Consider the following 23,433-nt stretch of genomic DNA (forward strand, 5'->3'; position numbering starts at 1 on the left):
TTTTAGCAATCATGAAAAGTAGGTCCAGGCCAAGAAGGCAGCAGCAGTGACCCCAAGGAAAAGAAACACATATTTTCTTTCGAATGGTTAGGACATCAATCTACTCCCTTACTGTTGATCTCATGGATGGGCTTGGCATTCGAGTGAGGTTTGAAAGAACCTGGTTCATACTACACTTGTTTTTAGCCAAAAGGCCGAGAAGCGATACTCATACTTCTAACAAACTATGAAACTAAAGGACCTTCCACACAGCCATATGAACCAGAATATCAAGGCAGAAATTCCCATAATACCTGCTTTGAACTGGGTTAACTGAATTCACACTGCCATATATTCCAGTTCAAAGCAGATAATGTGGGACTTTATTTAGCTGTGTGGAAGGGGCCTCACTGGGTAAAATTAGGCTAGTTGCGCTCACTCAGCAGTGTCCTTAGGAGCCTCTGCTAGTAAAAATGGTTAAGCCCTGTGCCACCAGGACTGTTGACCGAAAGGTTGGCAGTTCGAATTTGGGGAGTGGAGTGAGGTTCCATCTGTCAGCTTCAGCTTCTCATGTGGGGACATGAGAGAAGCCTCCCATAGGATGGTAAAACATCTGTATACCCCCTCAGCAATATCCTTGCAGATGGCCAATTCTTTCACACTAGAAGCAACTTGCAGTTTCTTGGGACAATTTCACACTATTCAGTTATAGCACTTTCATTTCACTTTAGCTTCCATGAATCCATCTATGGAATGCATGGATCTGCAGCTTTGCTGTTGCTATTTGTTATCAAGTAGATGTAAACTTATTCCAACCCTATGGATGAGATGAAACCAGGAGCCCTGGTCACCAATTACCTTGCTCAGTTCTTACTAATTCAGGCCCATGGCTTCCTTGATTGAGTGTATCCACCTATAGTGAGGTGCCCCTCTCTTTCTACTGCATTCCACTTTACCAAACATTATTGTGTCCCACTCCCACCAATGATATGGTCAAAGCACAATAGTCTCAGTTTAAACGTGGCTTCTGTTGTGAGTTCAGAATTGACTTGCCCATTTATTTGCCTTTTTAGTAGAACATAATATCCACTCTTCTCCAGCACAACATTATGAATAAGTTGGTTTTCTTCCTACTAGGTCCTACTGTCCGGCTATCAAAACCAAACCTTAGGAAGATGCATCTAGAATTCTTTAATATCTCCCTAATTTATATATCCCAGCTGAAGCCATGATAGTTGAGAGAAAATCAAATGTCTATTATAGTGTTGTGTGAAAGTTCCCCTAATTAAGGAAAGTTGGCATCCCTGCATTAATCCAATTTCTAATGATGTCCAATTATAAGTAAAGCCAAGTTTTTCTTATCTGAACTGAGATTTTGTGCAGAGGGCATTGAGCTCCATGCCCAGGACCCTTGGTGCGTGTGGAAGTGTGGATTCAGGAGAGAGAGCAAGAGAGAGATGGTAAAAAAGAAACATGAATGATGACATTAAAAATTCTCATGCTAGTTGGGGGCCCCCCGATGGCACAGCAAGTTAAACCACTGAGCTGCTGAACTTGCTGACTGAAAGACTGATGGTTCAAAACCGGGGAGCGGTATAAGCTCCCACAGCTTCTGCCATCCTAGCAGTTCGAAAACATACAAATGTGAGTAGATCAATAGGTACCGCTTCTGCGGGAAGGTAACGGCGCTCCATGCGATCATGCTAGCCACATGACCTTGGAGACATCTACAGACAACACTGGCTCTTCGGCTTAGAAATGGAAATAAGCACCACCCCCCAGAGTCAGACATGACTGGACTTAATGTCAGGAGAAACCTTTACCTTTACTTTAGCTGGGGATTATGGGTTTTGCAGTCTAGAAATGCTATTCCTGCTCTTATTAAATACAGCACTCATAATAAAACAAAGCAGTTCAAATACCAGTGGCTGTGTAACTTTATTTAAAATAAAACTAACCAAACATGGTTTGGCACAGGTTTCAGAAACGTTTTTCTTAAAAAGAGCAGAAAAATAAACTGTCAGCCCATGACCACTTATTTTCCTCACCATGGATCTCTTGTGTGATATCTTTGAGGCAAGGTGGAATTTAACTATCTGGTTGCAATGTGTGACACCATTGCTTGTCTATCTGCGGCCCATCTTTTCTTAAATCTCTGTTATCGCTAAACTCCAACTTCACCTATTTTATTTGAATTGTGATACATTCTTACCGCTTGGTACCACTCACCAAGATGTTTGTCTCTTCATTGTCTTGCACATGTATAATATGACCATGCCTCTCTATTTAATACCCTGCTTTGCATGTACTCCCCTATGCAAAATCTAACCTTAAAATCTCTGATTTTTTTGCTGATCTTGTTTGATATGGTGGAGACAATACTGGAAGATTCAGGTCCGTGTCCTTAGGCATATGTTTGAGCTGGACAAAGTTCCTCTTAATGTTACTACTGTTGAAAAGCTCTTTGGACTTTTCTTTAGATTGCCTCAGGCTTCTCACCATAAGTGTCTGTTGCTGGGACATGGGGAAAATGGGCCTTGAACCATTGGCAAAAAATGGAGAGGAGCCATTAGGTTGCTGTTGCGTGAATCCTACCCATGACACCCTCTTAGTGATGGAGTCCCTCAAAGCAACTTGCCTCAGTCGTGGTAGAGGCGAGAGTTGTGGTGTTTCCATTATCAAAAAGGCAGAGCTGTCTTTCTCCGGATATTGCCATGTTGGGGCTGAAAGATTTTCATCCATTGCTTTCAGAAGATCCTTGACTTTTGTGTCAGGGAAAACAACAGGACTTTGGTCTACAGTTCGGCTTTCAGTTGCTGATCTTGGTGTTAACCGAGTCATATATTGTGCTTGGAGGTTATTCCCTGTAGCAGAAGGTGTCCTCTCTGACGAATATGATTTTCTCACTTCTGTGAAATCCTTGACATCTTCCTCATTTTCCTGTGGATCTTGTTGTGTCTGGCTGAGTGGCTCACCAGAAAAAAATGTATCTGGAGATTTAGGAGGCTCAAAATGTACCAGTTCTCTGTCTGCAAACTTGGAAACTAAACAAAACATCAAAGCATACATAATCAGTTAATGTAGAAATTATACGTGGCACAAAAATCAGAGTATATTCTCTGGGAAATGTAAATAACAATAACCAGCAAAATCCTTCTGTGATAGATCCATGAGCAGAAGGCTTTTGATCCCATCAAACATTTCTGATGGCTGAACTGGATAGAAGCCTCCCTTTACTCACCCCCTTCCTCTTGCTACCTCTAAGTCTACTCTGGGTAACTGAAAGTGTTGTAAATGCAATGAAAGCAAAATAAAGAAAAGGTCTGACAGAATAATTATATGGCTTCTTTTAAATTTTTTATCAGCATCAGAGTATTTTGAGTGAAATTTTTTCCAGAATAATTCTGCCAGTGGATCTAACCCATTATTTCTAGAAGTGGCACTTGGTAGCTTCCAATTTTAGTTGAGCTGTGAATCTCTTCTGAGCTTAAGGCTGAACTTTAAAGAGGCTATACCTTGGAGAGCACAATTAAAGTCCAGGGTAAAAACTGAAGTCAAGTCACTGTCCTCTCCAACACAGAAGCCACCCATGGTTTCTAGAGGATTTGTTTTAAATAGTGCGGTAGGTAAATTGGCAAGACTGAGTCCTACTCAACCAACTCTAAGTTGTACCAGCAACTGCAAACTCATAACCACACCATTGCATTTTAATGACATTTGTTGCTCTTATTTTTCTAAATGTATGAATATAGGTCTTCAGGTTGCTTTTTAACTTATGATAACTCCATGAATTTCACAGGATTTTCTTTGGCAAGGATGCTCTGATGTGGTTTGAAAGTACTTTCCTCTGTTATATAACTTATATGATTTGGTATTGCTTGGAAGTCCCCATCCAAATACCAACCAGGCTGGCGTTGATTAGTCCAACATCAGGTTGGATCTTGTTCCTTCAGGGTATTTAGGCTTTGATTTTTATATTTTTCTACTTATATCACTGCCTCTCTAAAATTAGCAGTATATCAAGCAAAAAAGAGGGTGCTAGAAACAGTATCATACGAAAGCTGACTGGCAGAAACTGGGGATCACAACCAGATACAGCAAAGACATCTGCCCTTGAGCTTTGCTACTCTACAGCTGAGTACGCATGCCCAGTATGGAACATATCTCACCACACTAAAACAGTGGATGTGGCTCTTAATGAGACATGCCACATTAACACAGGATGTCTACACCCTACACCACTGGAGAAATTACACTGTTTAGCTGGTATTGCACCACCTGACATCTGCTGGAAAGTAGCAGCCAATAATGAAACGACCAAGGCAGTGACATCTCCAGACCATCCCCTTTTTGGATACCAGCCAGCATGCCAATGTCTTAAATCAAAAAATAGTTTTCTAAGATCTACAGAGATACTTGCAAGAACACATCAGCAAGTGAGAGTCCAAAAGTGGCAGGCTAAAACCTGGAACCTCAAGCCATTGCTAATACCAGATGAGAGACTCCCCCCAGATACACAGAAGACTGGGTGACTTGGAAGGCACTGAACAGACTGTGCTGTGGCACCACAGGATGCAGAGCCAACCTTAAGAAATGGGGCCACAAAGTGGAGTCCACAACATGCGAGTGTGAAGAGCAAACCACAGACCACCTATTACAATGCAGTCTGAGCCCGGCCACATGCACAATGGAGGATCTTCTTATAGCAACACCAGAGGTACTCCAGTGGTCAGCTCCAGTCAAAGGACATTTGGTATAATGCCAAGTTTAAACTTTGTTTGTGTTTTTTAAAAATACATTACAACTGTACCCTCAGTTTGCTTCTGATACCATAAATAAAGAAGCAGAGATGAAACAGCCCACTCCTAAGTAACAGAATTGGAAGAAAGAGTAATGAAATAGTCAACTTGCTTATAAGATTAAAGATATAGGGCATGCTAGTTCAGCATATGTCTATTTAAAAGGCTAAGAATGGGTAACTATTTCTGGTATAAATGTAAAGTAATGGATGGCTCAAAGTCACAGAATGAGTTATATACACTGCAGGTGAAAAATGGAAGTGTCCCACTGAAATTATTTTTAAGAAGATTGGTTACAGTACTAAAACCACTTATAGCTGAGGAGTGGTAGGATAATGCTAATGGATATTCTTCATGTTTTGGATGATGCGTTGGACAGATGTATGATAATGTACTATATATACTGTGAGAAACAGCTCTTCAAGTTCAACTCTACATTTTCCTGCTTTTTGCTCAGAGTCCTGTTCACCTCAGTTATTGTACACTCATAAGATTGATAATGCATTAATTGATCTCAGATTAGGAAGAGAAGTGACAAGTGTTACCTTCTGGTAAAATCTCTTGGTTTTCCAGAGTAATGGCAATTTCATCTTCCTGGATGGCGTATGGCATTTCTGGGTTCGGCACTGGAGGACATGCTTTACTGTCACAGCTTTTCAGGTTTTCTGCTCTGACCAGTTCTGTCTTCAGAGAAGCTGGAGTTTCTGTATCATTATTTATAGGAGGCTTCCTATCAAATTTCTCTGGTACTCTTTCTTTCTGCAAACACATCACAAAAACAGTAGGGATATTGCTGTGAATGGAAAAGAGGCTCATTGTAAGAAAATGAAAGGTAGTACACTAAGTTCAGGTATCTAAACCTGTAAAGACTGATATTGGGTGAAACTGGATGACTGCTTTGTTATGGGTTATGTGAAAACAAACAAAAATGTGTGTAGTCCTGTCCAGACTTCCCCAGCCCTTTTGTACATCCACAATGAGCAAATATGAGCCAAGAAAATGGGAAAATCAAAATTTACTCTTAAGTAGCAGAGTCAAGGAGAAAATTAAACAAGCAGCTTCAAAAAACACAAAACTTCCAGTTTCAAAATAGCTCAGTCCAACTGGAGCAACAAACTCACATAAAGTTATTTGCATTAAATTCATGCATCTTCTTTGGAGATTTCTTCTTCCTTCAATAATGCAATGAGACAAGCATTGTAGGCTCTCAGCCAGGAACTTACTCTGAGTAAGTTCTGAAGCAAGTGGTTCAGTAAATCCCAAAATCCATTACAAACATTCCCCAAATTATACCCCATTCCGGGAGTGGTTCAAGCTTGTTATCCTTGATTGTCCTAATTACCTGACTGTGAACTGTAATTGACTAGGCGTTTTTCCCTTAACATATACACACACAAGAGGTGATCCCACAGAAACTTAGTCAACTACATACATTTGCAGTAATATGCTTTCCAGAATGGAAAGTGCTGAGGCTGATTAAATATGGTTTTCTGTAGGTGAGCAGATGGTGACTACTAGATGGCATATTTTCTATATCAGAAACTAGAGCTAATGTGGTCTATCCAATGCAGTTTTCTGAACCAGCACTCCAAATAACCAAACTGAATCTAAAGTTGATTAAAAACTAATTCGTAACCTTTTTGGTACTAATGTTGGCCAAAAAAAAAGAAAGAAAGAAAGAAAGAAAAGGTTGGGAACCACTGAACTAGAGACATCAGGATTGGAAACGGGACCTGCAGCCCATAATGTATGAGTTCTGTTATGGACTTCTGAGTCCCACTGGAAACAATGGTTTCCGAGCTAGCAAGCCTCAGATTGTACTCTTAGACCTAAATTAAGTAGAGCACATTCCTTGAATTGATGGAACTTACCTAAGTGTTCATTTTCTAATTCCACATTGATTCAGTAGGTCTACTGATGGGACTAACAATTGGATTTAGGCCTTAATTTGTATATGCATTTTTTTTCCAAATAGAAGCTTCTGACATTGAAACCATAGTAAGCATAGTAATTCTACTATTATATCACTTTTTTTCCCTTATTGGGTCACCAAACTCAACTAGTTCTTCAAAACCAGTAAAAGTTATAGGCCTACTGACTCCTCCACTCTTCAACATATTTTGTGACCTAGTAGAGTATATAAAATCATTGCGGTTTCTGGAATTTGAAACTTTTCAGGGTTAGTCCATTGATACCAAATATTTTGAAAATGCATAACGTAAGTTATCTTTGAGGGCTTTTGTGTCCTTGAGTAATCTCTGTAATCTTTACAAAAATGTGCATTGCTCAAGCCGCACTGCATCGGTGGGGAATATGAGATGACATAAGCATTTTAGCCAAGGCAATCAAAGTGCCTCCTAGGATTTTACACACTTCTGCTTAAGAAAACAAATTTTCGTCTTAGATTTTGCAAACTGTCACCTTATATACAGTGCATCAGAAGACTTGCCATGGCCCATTTTTATAGCCAGGCCTCTTAAGAGCTAATTGGTTAAGCACCTGGGCAGGAAGCTTTTTGGCAGGAACATTATTTCTGCAAGGCTTAACTATAAAGTTTTGGATGGCAAATTGCAATCATTAGGCTCTCCTTTCCACAACAAAACACATAAAATGCAAGCAGGTTGCTTGGAGAAATCACAGTGTGTTAAAGGACAGGGCACGTTTTATGTTTGTCCAATAACTTATGGCTCAAACCCGATCATGGAAAGAAAGGTCTTGGTCGCCTGCTGTCACTTAAAAGCCAAATTTCCAATAGATTTCCCCACCAAACAAAATTACTATCATGCCTGAAGCTAAATCTTTTGTGACCAGCTGTTTGGAGTCAGGATTTTAGAAAGTGAGATGCTTATTAAATTGAACCTCAAGGGTCTTTCCAGACAAGCATTTTATTGGACAAGCAAAACACAGTTATGACTTGTTGATGGGAAATCTAATGTCTTTCCATATGTCTATTATGGGAAATCGCATTTTCTGTAGGGTTTCCTCCCCCCATCTTTTCCCTTTTTCTTGGATTGGAAAAAAGTGTCATATATTCTTAGCTAGCACAGCCATTAGGACAGATGATGCTGTATTGGCTGCAATACTATGCCACAGACATGATTGCTAATTCTTATAACATCATTGGTCATTAGTGACACTTTTAAATCTCCACCTGCATAATTTTATAGGCTGAAATCCTTGATCGGCTAATGCAGCATTTCTCTGAGGGGGTCATGAGGGGGTTTAAGAGGTGTTGCCAAAGACCATCAGAAAACATATATATCTGATGGTCTTAGGAACTCCTTTGTCAGAGAAGGCTGGAGATCTCTCCGCCTGTCGTTCTCTTCCTTTTTGGAAACAGACGGCAAATCCTCCCACCAAAAGTCCTCCACTGTGATTGTCTGGCCTCTCAGCTGGTCTCTCAGCCAAGGGGAGAGCTGCTTCTGAGACTCCAAGCAGGGAGGGGAGAGCAGGCATGACTGGCGCATGGTACTGTGGTGCACGTGTGTGGGCAAGGGAGAGCATGCGAGGCTGGAGGGAGGCTCACACCAGGGAGTCCCTTCATGGCATGGAAGTTCTGTGTGGGAAGTTTGGCCCACTTCTCTCGTTGGTGGGGTTTAGAATGCTCTTTGATTGAAGGTGAAATATAAATCCCAGTAACTACAACTCCCAAATGTCAAGGTCTATTTTCCCCAAACTCTACAAGTGTTCACATTTGGGCATATTGGGTATTTGTGCCAAGTTTGGTCCAGACCCATCATTGTTTGAGTCCACAGTGCTCTCTGGATGTAGGTTAACTACAATTCCAAAATTCAAGATCAGTGCCTACTAAACCCTTCCATTATTTTCTTTTGGTCATGGGAGGTCTGTGTGCCAAGATTGGTTCAATTCCATCGTTGGTGGAGTTCAGAATAGTTCAGATATATGATGCACCCCCATGAATAGGAGAACGGTTCTCCTTTTTTCGCAGTAGTTGCTGTCTGATAAGGGAGAGTTTGGGGTCTTTTGCAACTGTGACAACAATGTGATTTACCCAGAGTCACCTAATGAATTATTATGGCTGAACAGAGATTTGAACCTTGGTCACCAGAGTCATAGCCCAACATGCAAACTAGAGGCTTTCAAACTGATAGATAATGCTAAGGATCCCTGGGAGAATATTTTTACCCTTCCCCTCCATCAGATTATGAATACGCAGGACTTGTATTATCTTAAACTAGGATTAGGTCACCAAGAATAAACTTTTAAGGTGCACATATACTAAAAATGGATTCAGATGGCAAGTCAATGCAACTTACATTAAACTTTAAAATGACACTTAAGTAAGAAAGATTTTTCAAAGGTTTTCAAGTGAATGTGGTTTTTCTAAAGTATTATGTACAGTTCAGAAGGCTCTTGTGTTGTTTATCAGTGAGAGATATTTTATGTATATATAGCCAATAAGTCGTAAGATTTCACATTCATTGATTGATAACTATGGTTGTGCAAATACACTGCTATTCTGCACAGTTTTTATATGACTGCACCAGCTATACATCTTGTATAAACCAGCAGACAAAATGGAAAGTAAATTCAGTTCCATATCATCTCAGTGAACTTCCGAACCCCAACATGCAAAAGTATTTATGACAAAGTAAAAGGAGTATAACTTGGAGTGGTGGATGGAATTTACAAGAGAACGGTTAGAGTTAATATCAGAAAATTGTACAAAGACAAGACCTTTTGGCCTTGGCGCAATGAACAAATGGAGTTGAAAACATTTGTGAATTTTGATTATTTGAGTCCTCTTCACCAGGCAAAAGGTAAACGGTCCACAGGGAACAAATTTATAGTGGTAGCGATATGGAGAAGATGAGAATAATAGAAAATTTAAATCTTGAACTTTTAGGGTTCAGGATTTTTATGTATCTCATTCAAATGCAGGCCAAGGGATACTTAAGTTGCTTTCTGTCATTCCCGCTGGAGTATTAAGATGTGCTTTGTTTCATTTCATACAGCATTTTATTTTACAACCCAAACAGGAGGCAAATGAAAGTATCTGGCTTTCTCCCTTATCCATGTCAGAAAATAAATCCCAGTGAATGTTACTTTAAAAAGCCGTGTGTGTGTGTGTGTGTGTGTGTGTGTAATACTTTTTAGCCAAGTATTTATGAACTCCAATGCAGAGAAAAATCCAATTTAGTACTTTTTTTTAACTTTTTGAGGCTGTTATCTTGCCCTTACATTTACTTGCTTAGTACTATTATTACACTCAATTCATGGTGTTTCCATACTAAACAGTTAGAGTAGCATGATTCCAATTATGGATTCATTCTATGGACACCTGGGAGATCACTCTAATGCTACAGTTCAGAAAAGTAAACTAGACAATTTTACTCCAAGCTACAAATATGATGATGATGATGATGATGATGACGATGATTATTATTATAAACTTTATTTATACCCCTGGCACCATCTTCCCAAAGGGGACTCGGGGCGGCTAACATGAGGCCAAGCCCAAAGATACAATACAGCAAAATAAAATACAAAATGCAGTAGCAACAAAAATTACATCAGAATAAAATACGTACAGTAGCAAAATAAAATAAATAAAGTTAATTAACACAATATAAAATCGAACAGGATGGGCAGGCCGAATGTAAAATTATAAAACTCTGAATGACGTAGGAATAAAAAACATGTAATTGAGGGGAGCCCAAAAAGGATAAACAGTGAGGTAGGCTTTCAGTTTAGGACGGGGGAAAGTGCATCATAGGGACAACACTATAGATGGAGCTGACAGAAATGGGATAAATGGTCACTCTCCAAAGGCACATCAGAACAGCCAAGTATTCAGGTTAATTAAACATTAATTAAACATTAATTAATTAATTAATTAATTAAAATTAAACAGGTGTCAAATTGCTATAATTGCATAGCATGGATATACTGTCAATTGCTTACTTTGTTATAGTCACATCACACATGAGTGATTCAATAGCACGTCGTTTGCCCAAAATCTCAATGTCCTCCATTGCCCCCAAGCCACTGCAAAATGCTTATTACTAACATGTAAAAGTGGTAGAACTCTATTTGGGTTTTCTTTAATCTGGTGCAAAAATTCTGACTGACATGCTAATATCTCTATCAAGTCAATACTAGAGTATATTTCATGTGAAGAGGACTTCAGGTTTAGTTCCTGCCCACTGCAGACTGGGTAAGGAATGAATCCTGCTTGGATTTGGATTGGTTCACTGTCCACATAGAATACCACTGCCATCACCCCTTTTCCTGTGCTGACTAGTACAGGGAATAAATAGGAGATGGATTGTGTCTGTCTGGCCACAGAGCTCTATGTGCAGGCGCCACATTTTGATATCAACTAACATCAGAACGGGGAATTAGGAAGAAGAAAAGGAAATTGTCCCCTTCCTTCTTTCTGATTGCTCAGCACCTTTGCTGATGTCAGAATGGGATCCTTACAATGGTCAGAAGGTAGCACAGATCTCTTGGGAGTGGTGACAATGACAAACTGTATGATGGTCCACTGGGGCAAATGAGGCCAGTACGACCATGTTGATGCCAATCATAGTAAGTTTGGCAGGATACATATGGCCACCTCTGGGGCCAGTCTGGATCATTTCCACTTGGGATTAATCCTGGATTTACCATCCAATGCCAACTAGTCCTGAAAGCTTCACTTAACACGAAGAAAACCACTACTGCACCAGAGAGTCTAAAAAGAGCCATTTTTTTTCAAACACTCTATCCTGGCATACATAATTTTTACATTAGGTAATAAACAGAGTATATGAGTGTCTTGGAGTAAAAAGACCTTCCTGTTTTCTTTAATTTTTCCCATAAGAGTTATTTCTGGAAGGAATCTTGTGAATTTATTTTTATGATGTGGAGAATCTCATGTAATTAAACTTTTGTTGTTGTTTGTTGTCGAACCTACTGGGAAGGTTCAGACACAACTGATTATGGCTAAAAGCCTCCAAGCAATGCACTGGAATTTTGCACAAAGCCATAACTACATGAGTCAAACCTATTTCACTCAAAAATATGCCCCCCCCCCCTCAGCCTTGAGTTAACATTATATTTCTCATTCGAGAGAAATGTTGGGTTTGGTCAAATATTTCCAACCCCATTTATACTTTAAAAGTTAGATTTTGGCTTCCTGTCTGCCGAGCACAAACTGTTTATGACTGAGCTGTTAGCCCCTTAGCAGTAATGATTACCAAAGGGAGGGAAATGTAAAGATGTCTGAAGTAATTTGGCTCTAAGTAAATTCTGCTATAATCCAAGAGTGGGTTCTAAAATTTGCTTTTATTTAACATTCTCCATATTTCTGCATTAAAAAGTCAAGGTTAAAACCTAACATAAAGATAAGAAGGAGAGGGGAACTCTGAAAACATTTCAGCCATTTTTCCTAAATGGAGATATTTTTAATGGTATTTTTTATCCTGCCTTTTCATTAAGACAAGGAATTATCCAGAAAAGTTTGGAAAGTTACTTTTAAGAAGAATGAGTACAATGACAGGGCAGGAATAGGATGATCTAAGACTAGAGATTTATCCTGCAAGTGAGGAGTTATGGAGGGCTTTGGGATGTCTATGTCTATGTATATAACGGTTGGGTTTCATCCCTGTACTACACAAGTCTCTTGTGTCATCAAATCTCCAGACCTCAATGAGTAGATAGACTAGAAATAGGATTAGGCTGAGGCATTCCTCCCCCAAATTCTTATGCATGTTTACCAAAGAGGACTTTGTCTTTCCTCCTCCCCCTTTGAAGATATACCAATGGAATCTCTTTGAGGGAACTTCCTTTTTAAAGGTATTTTTATTGCTCTGGACTTGGGCATGTGGCCATTTGCCACAATTGTCTCTTCTGCCTTTTCTCCCTTCCAGTGAGGATGCATATTTTGCCTCTCTTTTTAGGCAAAATGTACTGCATGGAATTTTAAAAACTTTTTGCCCTTTTACTTCTTTTTAGGCAAAATGTAGCTGCATGGAATTAAAACTTTTTTTGCCCTTTTACTTCTTAGTACGCTAGTCAGCTCCAAGACCCTTTCTATCTAAAATGTATTTATTTTCCTTCAAAAAATATTTTTTAACCTAAAGTTCTGACTCTGCAATCCTGCGCCATTCTAAGAAGCTGGGATAGAACTCACATGTGCGTTTCTGCTGGTTATGAAGTTTAATTCTAGTACTCTGCTATATTTATAGTGGAATCACCCAAACTGAGGGTTATTTTTGAACATAACAGCTCAGATTCCCCAACAATAACTTCCCAAGCTTTCTACTCAAACATGTCACCAACCTTGGTACCTATGAAATGTGGCCACCATTTTCTGCCACAATGGAGAGAGGACTGAAGTGAGGCCATGATGCTCTGAATTGTACTGAATGTGGGTATTACAATATAGGCTGCACCAATTCTCCTCTTTCCTGGCCTCTTTCCATTTTTGTTCATACATTGTCTCTAGTAATGAATACAGATTGTGGGGCTATGAGATTTTTTCCCATCCATACTGTAGCCATATTGCATGGTGTGAGTCATCCATTCTATAAAGAGCCATGTGGGGAACTACAGAGCAATATTCATGTTGGCAGGCAGTGGTGAAGGGTTATTGCTGATGAGCAGGCAAGTTCACAATTTGACACTTTCCCACTTGTTGGTGTGGGATAGCAGTTTTGAGAGCATCTGTTGGTGTGGTGGTAATCTGGGAAGGTCCTCCCAACAGTGGAAAGCTATCATGTATGTCTTGTCAGAGAGCTAGTGGGTGGCATACCTGTGACACAGCTGGAATCCAAGAGAACCATGATTTAGTCCTTCTGGAGATGATGAGAAAGTAAGGTCTTACCTTTATGGTTCTGTGTTCCTTTTGATATATCACCAGTTTCTTCAGAAGTAAGTAGTATGTTGCTGTCATAGAAGATGGCTTGTTGCTTGTCAAGACACTGACAACATCTGAAAGACTAAGTTCCATTGTTTCTGTCATATAACTCAAGACCACAGGATTTAGTTCTTCAGGACGAAGTCTGAAAAAAAGAAGAAGACGCTACAATGGGCAAAAATATGTCTTGGCTGAACTGGGAATTTGGCTCATTATTTCTTTACTGGGTTTTAGATTCAGCATGAGCAGCTCTCCACAATTTCTCCTGAATTTTAGAGCTGCCTGCACTACCTTAAATCAGGGGCAGGAAGCTCTAGAAGAGGTCATTTTCTATTCCCCAGAGAAGATGGCGGAGAGTGAAACACCCTGATAACGTCGCTCCGTGAGTTTCTTACTAAGAACTTCTAAAAACCTAAACTAAGAATCCTAAACAGACTGAAGGCCTGGCATGTTAACAAGATAATTTGCCAGATAATTTGCTGACTTCTACAAAAAGGGAGTAACAATTTATCTAAGCTATTTTGAAACCCTGAAGGACTCTTTTATCAGAAGACTCGGCATTTCTCCTGAGTTGTTTTTCTACGGATATCTACGGATATCTACTGCAAGGTAAAGGCTTTCCTCCCCCTTCTTTACTAGATGGTCCTTTCCTTCTACAAACAAGAAATGCAGAGACAAGGATATTTTACTCTTTTTATATTTTTACCCATATTCTATTATTATTTTGATTGCAGTTTTTAATTACTGACAAGGCTTATTGGTTCTCTCTCTTTTAATTTGTAATGGGGAAAAGGAAGAGAGAACGAGCTCTCCCAGACAAACAGAATGGTAAAGCAAGCAAACTGCTAAAGAATGGAGAGGTTTCTCCAAAGGAGGATTCTATATCTGACCTTTTTTGCAGAAATAAGTATGAGTTACTTCAAGACAACTCGACTGATAGCTGCCTTGAGGTGATAACTGAAGACAAGGGGAAAATAGATCCTGAAAGCAGCAGTGTGATTAAACCCACAGAAAATAAGGAGTCTATTTCTGTTTATGAACTGTTTGCTAAACAAATATTCTTAACTCTGGATACTCTAAACCTGATATGCTCCAAGCTAGAATATATCCAGAAGAAACTAGAATGTACTAATTTTAATTCTGTTGAGTCTGTGAATCCCACAATTGGAATAATGCCAAAACAGGATCAAGAAGAAATAGATAAGACACAGCCTGTAACTAGGCAAGACCAATTACTCATGCAACACCCAATTGTAAACAAAAGAAGTAACACAAGGATAACAGAATCTTGCCATTCTGAAACAAAGCATCTTAAATTCAATCCTTGCCAATTGGAATTTTGTATTTCACCGAACTCCATAAACTGGAATAGATGGGGTAACAAAAATCATGTACTCTTCTCTCTAAGTATTCTGTTAAATGTTCCAATAAGGCAGATAAATTTCCATTCATTGATTTGGCTCCCAAAAAGACAGTTCCATAAAAGATTTATTTTAGATTTTAGCAGTCCTTCAATTCCACTGTTGTTACTCTCTATGCATTCACATCTACATCATAAATTTGGATTTTTCATAAACAGAGTGTTCGACGAGAATGGAACAAGGCTTCTTATTGGAAATCAAATATTCCTCAGAGTCCTTTTATTGTCACGGACATTGCAATGAGTTGGTATGTTGTCAAAACATGATGCAGAGAAGAGGATATTTATTTATTTATTTGCAATATTGGTATACCGTCCTTCTCAACCCTGAAGGTGACTCAGATGAAAAACCTACGCTGTCTCTTCTCCAAATTGAATTGAACTGGAAAACAAACATAACATGCAATCCCTCCATTTTTGTAACTAATCCATTGGTTCCTAAAATATCAAAATGTTCTGTTCATAAAGATGAAAATATGCAATACAGCCAGGGCAGCAGTTTAATTTGAAAATCAGGGCAATACTGGAATTCAGGATTCCCCAAGAAAGACAGACTATCCTGAAGACTAAATCAGTGGTTGTACTGACAATAATAAGTGTGTTTGCTCTGATTTTCAAATTAAACTGCTGCACTATGGAAAAGGTGGGTCGGAATGACAAATATCAGCCACATTAATATTACTGCAAAGGACTGAGTGGGAGAAATCAGTTGTCATTGAAAATAAAGAAAATAACAGCTTAGTATGGCTGGTATAACTTCTCTATATTTTGTGTTTTCCAGTCAAAGTGTCACCAAACAATTTTTGTGTGTTTCAAATGAACCTCTGAAATGACTCTTTCACAATGATTTTGAAAGTATTAACTGCATATCCGAAGTTGAAAACTACCTGTTACCTTTCTGAAAATTACTCAGAATTAGAAAACAATGTTCTCTCAGGGTCCTTCCAGACAGACTAAAATCCTGAGAGGAACCAGTATTTAAAATGCCGGTTCCTCTCGAGCTTTAGGCCACTCTGCAGGCCCAAACCTTAGAATTTTGCAGGGGGTGCGTGGCCATATTCCATCTCGTGCTGATCCTGATCTTTTCAGGTGGTTTTTAAAAACTCAGAGTAGGTTAATCTGGATTAGCCTGAGAGGTAGTTTGGATGCCTAAAACTGATCCGGAGTCCATTACAGGTTTTGACCATGTGTAGAAGGGCCCTCAGAATATTAGTAAAGCTGAGGAGGAACCTCTGGAAATGCATCCTGGTATATCTGAAATAGACAGGTCACATAGTTGTGCTCATCCAGGGGTAAAAGATCTAGAGTTGAGATGGCAATAAGTTGACACTCACTTGACCCTATCAAGAAGGGACAGTAGCCAAGTTACATAGGACCAACAAATGCCAGGAGCAGCAGGACCTGATAGAAACATCCTCATGCAGTTAAGGCTCATCTTCATTAGTTGGTTAATTTGTGGTCATGTTCTGGATTGGCCCCTGAGTCCTTGGAAGTGGTCCTGCAATCCATCCTTAACCCACAGCAGCAACAGGGTGGAGTCTACCTAGCCAAGCCGACCCGGAACCACTTTGGCCCTGATGGACTGTCTCCTTACTGTCCCTATCACAGATGGCTAAAGAGCTCTGTAAGAATTCCTTCTCTTCAGGCCCCCATACTTACAGAAGCTGCCCATGTGCCAAGGAAGTAGAGTGGCAATAGTGTAGAAAATTGTTTTTATTCCCATTGTTGCTGGGCACCTAAGATGAACCTTTCAGGGCTTTTGTGGCAAGATTTTTCAGAAGAGGTTTGACTTGCTTTTTTCTGAGGCTGAGAGAGAGGGGATTTACTTAAGGTCACCCACTGGGTTGTATGCCAAAATAAGAATAAAACCCTGGTCTCCAGAGAAATAGTGTGTCCTATACTGGCTCCCGTATCCCTATTTATTAGTTTATTTATTTATTTCCCATATTTGCATCCTGTCCTTCTCACCCTCAAGGGTGGACTCAGGGTGGCTTCACAACAGACAATCATTCAATGCCTTAAAACAAATTTATAAATAAAAATTACAATTAAAACAGTTAATTAAAACATTAATTATTAAGATATCAATTTAAAATCACACAAGTTCAAAATCATGAGCCAGGTCAGTTTGGTACCAAGGGAATATAGACATGGAAATACTTAATGATAAGTATTTCAACAACACTCTTTCTCCTTTGAGTTTTAGATCCACTTCCTACCAAATTTCAGTTCCAAACATTTTTTGTTTCAAATTGAAACAAGTTGTAATGTTTGAAAGATTGCACTGTATTTGTGTGTGCGTGTGTGCGTGCGCACATACACACATAAATATTAAAGGAGAGCTTACAGTTTTCAAACCAAAAGTTCCATTTCATGAGGAGATGGAACATTTTTCTTCTTTTGGCTGTTTGACTGGTGTGGATTCTTCACCAATAAACACTCCTGAGAACATGAGACACTTTAAATCCTACATACTTTGTAGTATGGAATCAATGTATTCAACCACTAGCTTTTCTTTCTTCTCAAGGACCAAGTGTGAGGGGGCTTTTAATGTATCTGGGCTCCATTTTTTAAAGGAAAAGAATTAATTAAATTGGACATAAGCCTAGGAAATAGCTATTTGATATATAAAAATGAATGAGCGAATAAAATATGAATTTTGAAAAGAATTACCTGTTTTTATATGTGTACGGATTCAGTGGTTTCCTGATATTACTGTCACTCAGCCATTTGTCTTTCATTGCCTCTTTAATAGCAGGGCGCTTAGCTGGATCAGGCTCAAGTAAGGAGTGCATGAAATGGATGGCTCCTGTACAGAGATTCAACCAAAACCAAAAACAGTATACGTTATTTAGTTATATAGTTTCCCATCTTTCTCCCAACATAGAATCACAGGCAGCTCACCACAAGTGATTAAAAGAGAATATAGCTAACATAAACCAAAAACGTTTTTTAAAAACCCTATTCAATGAACTGTTTTATTATAGGCAGTACTCTACTGAAAACAGCTTTAAATTATTTTTAAAATCCAGTAACAGATGTAGAAGAAAGTATGCCACTTCCCATTAAAAACTCTTCTGGAATAACTGACCAAATGGTCTTTGGCTGCTGACGTAAGGAGAGAAGAATAGGGAGGGAACTGTGCCGTCTAGGAGCAACCACTGAAAAGACCCTTCCTATACTCCTTATAAAACATCCCTGTGAGAAGGATGGGACTGAAGGATGGACTATCCCCCAAATATTTCAAACTGTAGGCAAGTCATACTGAAAGCTACATGACTAGGGGTGCATCTGCACTGTAGAATTAATGCAGTTTTATGCTACTCGAATTGCCATGGCTCAGTAGTCCCCAGTGGCAGAATAAAGGGGAAAGCCTAGCCTCCATCCCATTCATCCTTTCATGAGCTTTTGACTTGATGGTTGCAGAGACCACACTACTTCCACCACATGCAGAGTGTTTGATTGCTTTGTTACCTTTTGGATATATGTGTCTGTAATGCATCTCTTGTAAAGCAGCAGAGGCACATGCTTTGCACGTTTAAAGGGGGCTCAGCCAGTCCTTTACACCTCCAGCTAACACTGTATTCACTTCCCATGTAGCACAGATCATTTTGGTTGTAGAAGTCATAAAAATAATAATAACACTGGCTGACACACATTTTGGTGCCTTATTGTTAGACCTGTGTCTGGGTATATTTGACCTGCTGATTTAAAAAAATGGCACCTGTCGTAAAGCCAAGATTCCATTTCCAAACAGGAGATTAGCAAATACTCAAAGTCCAAACCACATAATTCAGCCGAGAAGACACAAAATGCAGGGAACAACAGGGAAGCCTATAGTCCATTTCAAGATCCAGATCCAATTCCAACAAATACCAGAATCCAAGGTTAATCCACAAATCTGAATGCCAGAGTCAAAGAGATAGTCCAAAGTTCACAAAACCAAACATCGGCAACAGTCTGAGGTCACAGTTCCAAACACCAAAGTTTGTGCCAACAACAAGGTGCCACTTTAGAGCACCTTTTATGCTAGCTTCTCAGCCGTTGCCTATTGATAGCTCATTTATCTGCTAAGCTGGAGGACTAGCAAAGTTGAACTTTTTCCTTTTACAAGTCTAAAGACCTCACCAGACATTCTTCGGGCTCTGTTTCCATGCATTTAGGAAATGAAGCCCCATGGAAGTCCCACAAGGGCATCAGGGCACTTCTGATGGGACTTCTTGACACTCTGTTTCCTAAGGGCATGGAAACCAAATCAGAAAACCATCTTCAGGAGGCGAATGCTACCTGATTCCAAGCTGAAGAATGCAGGAAAAAACTGGGAAAAGTTGGGGAAAGGCACAGTAAGCATGTGGGATGGCTGGCATCCCTGAAGATGGGGAAAGACTTTAGGGAACTGTGTAAGTTCCCAGCCTGTCTGATGCAGTCCTAAAAGAGCTGAAACACTTCACTCTGCTCCTGCCTGCTTAGATGAACTTGCAATTATTTGTCCTACAGGCTGAGAAGTGGTAGCTTCCTCCGTAGACACCTCTTCTATGATCGGTTGAGGAAGTTGGTGGGCACTGCTGGGCTTTAGTTCAAATGCTGGCCCTTCAAACAGCACCTCTTCACCCTTACTATCAGAGCTATCCATGACATCAATGGTTTTCCCCTATCAGCTCTAGTTTTTTGAGATAGAGAAAATATGGCATATACCAGTTTCCATCTGCTCACCCATAAGAAATCATGATAACCATATCTAAGAAAGTATAGCTGATGCAGTCTATCCAATGCAATTTTGTGAATCAATACTCCAAATAACTTTGGGCTAAAACCCAAAGAATTTGTTTTGGTTGGAAGACCAGGATTCAAACCTCCACTCTGCCATGAAAACCTTGGGCAGGTTACACACTCTTAGCCTCAAAAAACCCCTGTAATGGGTTCACCTTAGGGCTGGAAAGAAGTTAATAGGCTAATTTTGCAACATGGATAAGTACACGGCTTTTACATTGACTGACAAATTTATATAGACAAATCTGTTTCAAATATTTAAAAGTATATTAGATGTTGCCTAGTTTTCAATACAAAGATTTAAGTTAATCTGATTGATTGTATAAATCCCATTAATTCCAGCATCTCTATGTATAATTAAATCAGAATACAACGTGGTGAATCATTGCAAGCTATGCAAATTACAAAAATTGGTGACAAAGTCTCCAAAGTTTGAATGAAGAGTTTGAGGTCTGTGTGGCCAGCCAAAGGAGTTACACAAAACAGTTTTTCCTTTAGGTACAGAAGAAAGTAAGAGTGTAACTAACTCATTCTCATGTCTTGGTAGCAGTGTGAAATCTCTAGATCTCACATATTACACGCCTGGTCTCTTGTCCTTATCTGGCCCACAAGCAATGCGTTCTACAAGTTGTACTCTTGTTTTTAGATCAGGTTCTTGCCTCTGGAGCCCTGCATTGGAAAAAAGCAGCCTCAGCCAGCTTAGATTTGGGTTACTCCTTGACAGCTGTGGCCGGTTGAATGAGAGTACTCATTATCATTTTGCTACTCTGTTTGAACTTCGCTGTGTAGTAATATGATCAATGGAGGAAAACAGAGGTGCAACAGTGTCTTGATAGTGTATTGCTTCACTATTTGAAGCAGAAATTGGTGACCCAACTCCATGTTGGTCTGGCCAGACTAAGATGCATGTGAGATTGATGTTCTGTTCAATTAATTTCTTATTACTTAGGGCACATCTATACAGTAGAATGAATGAAGTTAGATTCTGCACTGCCCTGGTTCAATGGTACGGCATTCTGGGAGTTGTCGTTTTTATAAGGTCTTTAGGCTTCTCTGCCAAAGAGTGCAAACTAAACTAAAACTCCCAGGAGTCTATAGCATTAGGCTATGGCAATTAAAGTGGGGATAAATTTCATTCATTTTACAGTTACTCATTTCATTCATTTTCAGTTATTGACACTTGACAGTTATTGACACTGAAAAGGTGTGCGTTCCAGTATGGAAGGTGTATCTGAAGGTTCTAGCCCACATAATCACAAATGTTTCCATGATAGATTTAGCCTGGGTCTACCAACAGACCTGTCACATATAATTTCTTTAGTGCTCGTTATCCCAGTCTTTTTGCCTTGATTCTGTGACCATATCATCATATTGTGACTCAGTATGCGGTACAATCTGACAAGAACACCAAATCAAAGCCCAAATGCAAAATATAGGCATGTAAATTCACATATTAATAGCATGTAAATGTCAATGCTTGGCTGCACACTCTCTATCCTTTGTTGTTAACTGCCATCAGGTTGACTTTGACTAATGGTGATTCCTTGAGTGAGGGAAATCCAAGTCCCCCTGTCATCAGCAGACTTGCTCAGGTCTTGCAGACTCAGTGCTGTAACTTCCACGATTGTTTATATCCACCTGAAATAGGGTACTCCTCTTTTCCTACTAACATCTACCTTACCAAACATTATTAACTTTTCTCGGGAGTCATGACTTCTCATTATATGGTCAAAGTATGACAGTTAGTCCTCTTGGCTTCTAGTTAGAGTTTGGGCTTGATATGTTCTAGGATTCACTCTTTGTCTTTTTAGCAGCCCACAGTATCAATAGAAGTCTTCTCCTGCACCATATTTCAAAATAAGTTGATTTTTTTTTTCTATTGGCTTCCTTCACTGCCCAGACTTTATAACCATACATAAAATAAGGAATACTTTAATATTCTGTTATATGTGTTTACACTTTGGGATCCTGAGTAGTTCCTTCATACCTGTCCTTCCATGTCCTAGCCCTCTTCTGATTTCCTAATGATTGAGTCAAGGTATGGAAAATCTTGAACCATTTTAATGTCTTTATTGCCTTCTTTAAAGTTATGCAAATCATCCATGGTCATTATTTATGTTTTCTTAATGTTCAACTGCAAACCTACCTTTGTACTTTCTTCTTTGACTTTCAAAGATCATTCCAAGTATTTACTATTTTCTATTAGCATGCCATGTGCATATCTAAAATTGTTGATCCATGTTGGGCTCAAATATGAAATTTAAAGATGCTATCCAAGGTGCTGAATTCTACCCCCAATATGGATTGTGCATCTGAGGTTCCTTCCACATGGCTGAATAAAATCCCACATTATCTGCTTTGAACTGGAATATATGACAGAGTGGATGCAGATACCCCAGTTCAAAGCAGATATTGTGGGATTTCCTGCCTTGATATTTTGGGTTATATGGCTGTGTGGAAGCACCCTTAGATAGTTTAAACAAAACCCAAAAGAGATTCAGCAACCCACTGGCTGAGAATCCATTGACTGCCATTATAGAATAGCATGGACTATCTAGCATCCACCATCTATTTCCAAGAAGGTTTAATAATATTTATGGTAGAGAAAGTTGCAACATTGACCTTAATGAATCTTACTGATGCCAACAGAAGAATTTTCACTCTGGGGCTGTAATCCCACATTCCTTCAACATATCCTTTAAAATATCTACATGCAACATATTCCTTTAAAATATCTACATGCAAATATTTGCTGCACCATCATTACACAACCCATGTGCAGGACCATAATATCAAGTGACATATGTCAATGACTGAGTTCCATTGTGAAATATGCAATGCACAATCAACATACACAATGATTAATGTACAATATAAAATGTATAATGTACAACTGCAAGGCACCAAACATAATCATAACACACAGGGCATGACTACAATGTACAGTGTTGCCCGATGCTGCTTCCAATTAGCTGAATTTCTATGTTGTACTATGGAGAATAATGTGTCTTGCATGCACACCACAATGTACACATGGTTATCTCTCTTAACAGAATGTCAGTCCTGGTGAAAACAGTAAGACTAAGAAGTACATACTTTTGACTGGAGCTTCAAATCTGCATAAAATATATAACTGGAAATGGCTTACCTGTGGAAATATTTGGAGGAATGGGATTCATTTCACCATTAACCATCTTGAGATGAAGTTGCTTGATATTAAATGGCTCCACAGTGAATGGTAATGTGCCAGTCAACATGGCGAACATGCTGATTCCTCTGTCAAAGAAAAGAATAACATGGAATGGCTATGAATACAACATAATATGTTGCCATGTTCTCATATAAAAGAGTAGAATAGCATTTCAATGGTAAATTTTACTTTGAAATAAGAGCATTTTGAGTTAAGAGCACATTCAGGGAATTAATTAAAATCATAAGTCAAGGTCTTTTTTGTGTCAGGGGCAACTTGAGAAACTGCAAGTGGCTTCTCGTATGAGAGAATTGGCTGTCTGCAAGGCTGTTGTCCAGGGGACACCTGGATGTTTTGATGTTTTACCATCCTTGTGGGAGGCTTCTCTCATGTCCCTGTATGGGCAGCTGGA

At 39.3% G+C, this 23,433-nt stretch overlaps 1 protein-coding gene and 1 long non-coding RNA gene across 2 annotated transcripts in view; both read right to left on the reverse strand.

Moving 5' to 3' along the window:
• Positions 1-1,991: 1,991 nt before the first annotated feature.
• Positions 1,992-23,025, reverse strand: LOC132762036 (SNF-related serine/threonine-protein kinase-like). The gene is made up of 5 exons (XM_060755044.2): positions 22,980-23,025; positions 17,735-17,870; positions 13,609-13,786; positions 5,324-5,537; positions 1,992-3,023 (listed from the first exon to the last, which is right to left on the reverse strand). The coding sequence occupies exons 1-5, from the start codon at positions 23,023-23,025 to the stop codon at positions 2,293-2,295; spliced, it is 1,305 nt and encodes a 434-aa protein (XP_060611027.2). The 3' UTR covers positions 1,992-2,292.
• Positions 23,026-23,045: 20 nt separating this feature from the next.
• The window catches only part of LOC132762035 (uncharacterized), a 3,986-nt gene continuing 3,598 nt past the window's right edge, over positions 23,046-23,433 (reverse strand). Inside the window, exon 3 of the long non-coding RNA XR_009630060.1 lies at positions 23,046-23,107. This is a non-coding gene — a long non-coding RNA (uncharacterized lncRNA). The remainder of the gene's footprint in view (positions 23,108-23,433) is intronic.

The sequence above is a fragment of the Anolis sagrei genome, chromosome 1 (assembly GCF_037176765.1).
Source record: "Anolis sagrei isolate rAnoSag1 chromosome 1, rAnoSag1.mat, whole genome shotgun sequence".
Taxonomy (NCBI): domain Eukaryota; kingdom Metazoa; phylum Chordata; class Lepidosauria; order Squamata; family Dactyloidae; genus Anolis; species Anolis sagrei.

Bases quoted from the DNA above. Each gene is read 5' to 3' on its own strand.
- LOC132762036 (XM_060755044.2), bottom strand. From the start codon at position 23,025: ATGGTTAATGGTGAAATGAATCCCATTCCTCCAAATATTTCCACAG. The intron at 13,787-17,734 runs GTAATTCTTTTC...TCTTTTTTTCAG, and splicing joins CCGTACACATATAAAAACAG to ACTTCGTCCTGAAGAACTAA. The intron at 3,024-5,323 runs GTAACACTTGTC...TGTTTTGTTTAG, and splicing joins CCAAGAGATTTTACCAGAAG to TTTCCAAGTTTGCAGACAGA.